Source organism: Apaloderma vittatum, unplaced genomic scaffold (assembly GCF_000703405.1).
Source record: "Apaloderma vittatum isolate BGI_N311 unplaced genomic scaffold, ASM70340v1 scaffold13331, whole genome shotgun sequence".
Lineage (NCBI taxonomy): Eukaryota > Metazoa > Chordata > Aves > Trogoniformes > Trogonidae > Apaloderma > Apaloderma vittatum.
Window position 1 is genome coordinate 362 of NW_009697455.1, and position 6,900 is coordinate 7,261.

General features: G+C 51.9%; 1 protein-coding gene across 1 annotated transcript in view; it reads left to right on the forward strand.

Annotated features, from left to right (window-relative positions):
- Positions 1-6,654, forward strand: part of PIK3R5 (phosphoinositide-3-kinase, regulatory subunit 5) — a gene marked incomplete at its 5' end in the record, with an annotated part of 6,950 nt that extends 296 nt beyond the window's left edge. The window contains 8 exons of the mRNA XM_009877640.1: positions 33-158; positions 422-547; positions 1,423-1,516; positions 2,773-2,849; positions 3,842-3,935; positions 4,800-4,882; positions 5,072-5,181; positions 6,513-6,654. Of these exons, the coding sequence (XP_009875942.1) occupies positions 33-158; positions 422-547; positions 1,423-1,516; positions 2,773-2,849; positions 3,842-3,935; positions 4,800-4,882; positions 5,072-5,181; positions 6,513-6,654 (852 nt within the window). The remainder of the gene's footprint in view (positions 1-32; positions 159-421; positions 548-1,422; positions 1,517-2,772; positions 2,850-3,841; positions 3,936-4,799; positions 4,883-5,071; positions 5,182-6,512) is intronic.
- Positions 6,655-6,900: the final 246 nt, after the last annotated feature.

The following is a 6,900-nucleotide window of genomic DNA, read 5'->3' on the forward strand; positions in this document are numbered from 1 at the left end:
CCCTGGAGGGACCCCAGTGTGTCTAGTTTCAGGATCCCACCTGGGCTGGGATGGAGAGCAGCACCAACGACATCTCCCACTACATTGGCATGTTGGACCCGTGGTATGAGCGCAACGTCCTTGGGCTGATGAACCTGCCCATGGACGTCCTGTGTCAGGTACGTGTGTGCCAGCTGATAGGGCTTGGCATCCCCCTTCCCCGAGGTGTGGGGGAGCTGAGCAGGGAGCTTCTGCTTAGCCCCAGGCCACCACAGTGCTGTTCAGGAGGCTGTGCTACATGGACACAGGATGGAGACGCGGGGTTCCTGGTGCTCAGGAGGAGAGTTTCTGTCCACAGTGGGGTGGGCCAGATAGTTCTTGGTGCTGGGCTGTGGGTACCACGTACCCTATATCAGGCTTGTGACTTTTTTTCTCACCACAGTCTGCCAAGCCAGAGGCTGAGCCCCAGGAGGACTCCCAGGAGCAGCTGCCCATCCTGGCAGATATGATCCTCTACTACTGCCGCTTCGCCACGCGCCCCGTCCTGCTGCAGCTCTACCAGACGGAGGTAGGCAGAGGGGCTCAGTTCCGTCTTGGCAGGAGGGGGAAAGGAGGGTCTTCTGCCTGTGCCACCAACTTGGGACCTGCTTGTGAAGCAATGTCAGGGCCACCACATGTTGATGAGGCAGAACTTGGTCTCTTCTTGGTCCCCAGGCACCCGTGGTGCTTTGGGTGATGCCCCTGGCTCAGGGACTGAGAGCATGCAAGGTCCTGCCCAGGCAATCCTGAAGTCACACAAGAAGTTTTCCTTGCAAATACCTTTCCCAGTGATTCAAAGCATCTCCCGACAGTCTTGACAGGTTATTCCCATCGCTGGAAGTCGCTCCAGTGCTCTGCTTTCCAAACCAAGCCTCTGCACACCCTGCTGTGTGCACGGGGTGGATGTAGTGGGGGAGGATGAATGTGCAGCTACAGGGACTTTGGTGCTGTGTCATGGGACTGGCTGCTGTGGGGCTGTGGTGAGCAGAGTCGCTGCTCTTGTTGGGGTTTGCATAGCCCAAAGCGATGCTCAGACCCTACCCTTTGTCTCATTGTAGGCTGGGGAATTTTCTTGAACTGAAAATTAGGTTTTGGGGTTGTTTCACTTGCAAATGGTCTGTTAAAATGGTCTGAAGTACTACAGGCAAGCATCACCCAAGGCAGTTGTTGAAAGGTGTACTGAGCAACCTGGTCTAGTGGGGAGCATCCTTGCCATGGCATGGGGATTGGAACCAAATGATTGTTAAGGTTCCTTCCGACCCAAACCATTCTATGAGTTTGAAAATATGAAAGGAGTTTCCCAAGCTGACCTGTTTCCTGTAGAAAGGAGTGATAGGGATGAACATTGCCTGGCACGGGCTGGGTCTCCTCACCACCTCGTCTTCACTCTTCTCCCCCTGGCAGCTCACCTTCATCGGGGGAGAAAAGATGACTGAAGTCTTCATCCATTCCCTTGAGCTGGGCCACTCAGCAGCCACGCGAGCCATCAAGGCGTCAGGTCTGTAGCTGCTCCTGCATCCACAGCCCCAGGGTGAAGGTTTGGGGTGGAGCTCTGCAAACGGCTGGGCTGGGGGACAAATGGAGAGGGGCTGGGAGGGAACGTGGGCTGCAAGAGACATCTGAGTCTGGGCTGTGTCATGAGCAAAGATCCAGACCTCTTTTCAGGAATTTGGAAAGGAAGCATCATAGTTCTTGGATTCCTCTTCAGGACCAAAGCCGTAAAATATATTTGCAATAAACCAGCTTCGAGCCGGTTTCCTTCCTCTCCTCAGCAGCCGGCCAAATGCAGCCCCTCTTCACCTTTTCTTTTTGCTACTTTTTGTCGTTTGTGCTTCATCCACGAGTGCCATTTATAAAATCCTGTTTTGCATTCCTGGGCAAAGCAAGATTTGTATATGTTCTTGGAGCCTTTCTGCAAGAGAGGTCCATGATCTAGGACATCATAAAATTATTATAGAGAAGAAGCAAAGGCAGAACCTGCCTGCGGTGTGATCTCCAGCTCCCTCTCGAGTACCAAGGGCAACACGCGGTCTAGTGGGATGCAGCTCGCAGAGACATCTCATGGCCAACCAGTAATACTGCATTTAAACACGCTGCTTAATTCTTTTAACCAAAGATCTCGCCTTCCCTTTCTAAAGAGAACTCGTAAAATATCCTCCATATGAGGTGTCACCACCCCACTCCCCCAGAATGCAGGCTTGGCCAAGATCTCTTCCCAAGAACTCGTGAAACCACCACCAGTCCTTCTGTCTTGGATTTATTTTTAAATTTTTTTTTAACTTAAGTGGTGTGCTGCCAGACAACCCAACATCTGCAAAAAATTATTCCGGGGGTGGTGTGGGGAAATAAAAAAAAGTTAGTATGTGTCGGGCACAGTATTTCAAGGCTAATTTAATGTGGGCAGAAATACGCCTGGAAAAACAGGAGCTGGGTTAGCGACGCAGCCTTTTGTTGCTTTGTGTTTTCCCCAGAGCACTGACCCCTCTGCACCGGCTTAGCCAGCACCGCTTTCAGCTTTGCAGAGCTGCTTGTTGTGCTTTCTGTTGAAATTTCTGCACTGGATTAATTGCTTTCTGCCAGCTTTTAAGCCACCTTTTCTTTTTTTTTGCCTTTTCGCTCTGCACGGCTGCGTTCAGCAAACCATTTCTATCCTTTTTGTTTTGTTTTGGTTTTTTCCCCGCCCCATCCTTTCTGTAGGTACTGAGACTGGCGATAAAAAGCCACCGTGTGATGTTTGCTCCTTGTTTCGTGCAGGTCCGGGCAGCAAAAGGTTGGGCATCGATGGAGACAGAGAAGCAATCCCGCTAACACTACAGATCGCCTACAGCAAGGTGAGGGCACAGGACTTGCACAGAGACGAACGGGGCAGAAAAACCACTCAGGTGCTGGGCAAACACGGCTCTTAGCCCAGGCAATTTTTGGTAAATCCAAGGTTAAATGAATTTTAATGCCTACTTGGTGCAGCTCCAGGGAAATCCAGACCCCAGCAGGCCCAGAAAGGTAGTGAGGGATGGGAGGGAGGTAACGTCAGCCTCAAGCATGGCGGCTGTGTTCGGGTCACAACAGCCCCCAGCAGCGCTACAGGCTTGGGGAGGAGTGGCTGGAGAGCTGCCCTGTGGAGAAGGACCTCAGGGTGTTGGTGAACAGTGGCTGAAGATGAGCCAGCAGCGTGCCCAGGTGGCCAAGAAGGCCAACGGCATCTGGCCTGGGTCAGAAATTGTGTGGCCAGTAGGACCAGGGCAGGGATTTTCCCCCAGGACTTGGCACTGGTGAGGCTTGTCAGCCCCTCCTGACAAGAAGGACCTTGAGATGCTGGAGTGTGTCCAGAGAAGAGCAACGGAGTTGGGGAAGGGTCTGGAGAACAAGTGAGATGAGGAGCTGCTGAGGGAGCTGGGGCTGTTCTGCCTGGAGAAGAAGAGGCTGAAGGGGGAGACCTTCTCACCCTCTGCAGCTCCCTGACAGGAGGATGTAACGAGGAGGGGTCGGTCTCTTCTCCCATGTAACAAGTGGAAGGATGGGAAGAAATGACCTCAAATTGCACCAGGGGAGGTTTACATTGAATATTAGGAAAAACTACTTCACTGAAAGGGTTGTCAAGCACTGGCACAGGCTGCCCAGGGCAGTGGTGGAGTCACCATCCCTGGAGGTATTTAAAGGGATTTAAAGGTATTTAAAGGCTGTTTAGATGTGGTGCTCAGGGACAGGGTTTAGTGGTGGACTTGATAGTGTTAGGTCAGTGGTTGGACTTGATGACCTTAAAGGTCTTACTCCAACCTAAATGATTCTGTGGTTCTCTCTCACGCATTTTGGTTGGTCCCTGCAGACAGCCATCAGTGGAAGAAGCCACTGGAATGACATCGAGAAGGTCTGCACATCCGTCAACCTTAGCAAAGCCTGCAAGAAGTATGAAGAACTAGGTGGGTAGAGGTGGTCTTTGTGGCTTTGCGTAGGAAACAATGGGAGGGACTGGTGGGGTGAGAGGGCAGAAGCAATACCTGTTCTCTCTTGCTAAAGAATTGCTCTTCTGGCAATCAGACACCCAGTTCTGAGCAGACTTCGGTGGTTTTTTTTAGTTCCTCTCTCCTTGTATGCTTTGTGTCTGGCAGATGTGTGGTTTGTGAGTGGAGCAGTCGGGGCAGGTGATCTACCAAATAGGAGACATGCCCTACATGCTCCATGGAACTCGACCTAAACCTCTGTCCCCCCTGCCCTGCAGACAACCCTGGGAAACACCGAGCAGGAATTAATTTCTCCCCACCTCTGTGCTTTGGGTTTGGTGTTTCTGCGCCAGCTCAGGAGCTTCACTTTGTGCTGCCAGCGCTGCGGGTCTGTCTCAGGGGGTGTCCTCAGCTCCACACTAGGGAGAAACTTCTTCTTGGGTGGATCTTCTTCCTTCCAAGAGAACCTCGGTCCCCTCGGTTGTGTCCGTGGGTTCTCACAGTGGCCACAGGATGTCACTGTAGTTCCAGGCATGGGAAAGCATCTCCAGGGGAACTGCAGGAAAAGCTGTGCCGGGAGAGCCAGAATTTCCTTGATAGTTAAATGTTCTTTTCTATTACGTCTGGAAATTAGAGAGGACATTTTCCTCTGTGGTTCTGATTTATTTCTGTGTGGGTTAGCAGCATGAGAGAAGGAAAGCTAGAACTGTTCCTGCATTTCCCCCAGCCATGGGTCCTGCTGAGAGCCACTGGCTCTGGGATGCTCCGAGGGGTGGAGGGACTGCTCGGACTCCCAGCAGTGGTCCAGAAGCCCCGAGTGATACCAGTTTTCTTTTTTTACAGCCTCAAAGACAGAGTGTCTCAACTTAACCATGACGGAGGTGGTCAAAAGGCAAAACTCCAAATCTAAAAAAAGCTTCAATCAGGTAACTCAAATCATGGTGCTTTTAGATCTGGGAGGAGGAGATCACCCTGACTCAACTGGGAGGGAAGCAGGGCAGGAGAGAGTAGCTCCTTTTGCTGTTGGCCACCAGCCCTGCCTTTGGGGTGTCCCTGCACAGGGAAACGCACCGAGCCTGGCAGCTCCCTCTCTCAGACTCTTTCTCTCTCAGCAGATCAGCGTGTCCCAGATAAAAGTAGACAAAGTCCAGATTATTGGTGTCCAGTCCTCCTTCGCTGTGTGCCTGGACCAGGACGAGCAGAAGATCCTGCAGAGCGTCACCAGGTAGGAACTGCATCGCTGGGGTGGTGCATCCTGTGCATGAGGACTTGCCCGGCAAGGGTGAGTTGTCACAGGTGGAACGAGGTCCTGAGCACCATGGTGGGTCTATGCTGGGCACCGAAGCTGGGTGACAGCTCCAAGCTCTGTAGCGCAGCTGAGCTCAGGTGGGATGGATGGTCCTGCTCAGATCCCAGCAGGAGTTTACCTTTGTGACTGCCAGGGTCTAAAAGTGGGTCCCCAGTCAACTGTTCAGCTCTGTAAAGACAACTCTGTCTGCAAGACCAGTCGTAAGCCAGAGGAAACTTCTGCAAGTTCTGAGTGTCAAGAGGAAGGGGACAATCTCTTCTCAGTGGTGCCCAGCAACAGAACAACGAATAATGGGTGTGAGCTAGAACATAGGAAGTTCCACCTCAACACGAGGAGGAACTTCTTCCCTGTACGGGTGCTGGCGCCCTGGCCCAGGCTGCCCAGAGAGGGTGTGGAGTCTCCTGCTCTGGAGACTTTCAAACCTACCTGGACGTGTTCCTCTGTAGCTGCCCTGGGTGACCCTGCTCTGGCAGGGGGTGGCACTGGGTGAGCTCTAGAGGTCCCTTCCAACCCCCCCATTCTGTGATTCTATGAAAGTAGAAGAGGTTCTTGAAGAGCACTGGGAATATGAGCAGACCCTTCAACTTGTGAACCTCACTTGGTTTCTCCACCACCTTTGGCATACACATTGCGGAAGGAACCCATGATCTTCATGGGAGAGACTGAGGTAGAGCAAGAATTGTTCATCTGACTGCTCATCCATCAGTTATGTCCCCAGGGCACCAAGCTGGCTCCCCAGGTGATGGAATTTGAAAACTTGCTCTAGACAGCATACTTCCAGGAGCACAAAGAGGTCACACTGGTTCATCCATAGGTCTTAAACACGTACAAGTCTTTTGATTTCTCCCTCAGAGAGAGGAGAACTCTGCAAGGTTATGCTACCTACAAATGGAAAAATGTTTTGAATTGTATTTCTTAAATAACCCCAAAGAGAAGTGTTTTACTTAGTTTTGTTGCACAGCTTGGGGGCTAGTGGGAGAGTTCAATGGATGAGATGGAAAAGGAGATACTTCTCTCTCCCTAAAACCTGGTGGAATGAAAAAGTTCTCGTTTTCCCTAGCGAATTTCAGAAATCACTCTCTATGGGTGCTCCTGCTCAAAGAGCCCAACTCTCCCCACTCAAACACTAGCCCTGTTAAAGACTGCACTGATTCCTGTTTATCACAGATAGTTTTGCTGCACTCGAGGCCTGTGGTTCACAGCCACACACTTGGCTTATATCTCAGCTCCTCTTTGTTCCCCTGCAGGTGTGAGATCTCCGTGTGCTACAAACCCAGGGACAGCGATCTCTTTGCACTGAGAAGCTCTTCTTTGCCTCCCCAGGACCCCTCTGAGTTTCATTCTCTCCTGTGTTTACCCATTGCTACCTTCAGTGGAGCACTGCCGTAGAAGAACCCAGTGTCCTCTCAGATCAGACTCCCACCCAACACCAGTACAGGCTCAAGAGGAGGCAGGTGACTGTGCTCCTCTGGGCTGGAACCGTTCTCCTCCAAGACATCCTGCAGCTGAAGCATTAGCCTGGTGGCTGAGCTGCTCGTGGTCTGGGCTTGGCACGTCCTTGGGAAACAGGAATATTGGTGGTGTGCTCTGGTATCAATCAGGGCTCCTCAGCAATGGGAGGAAAGTGCTTTCCTT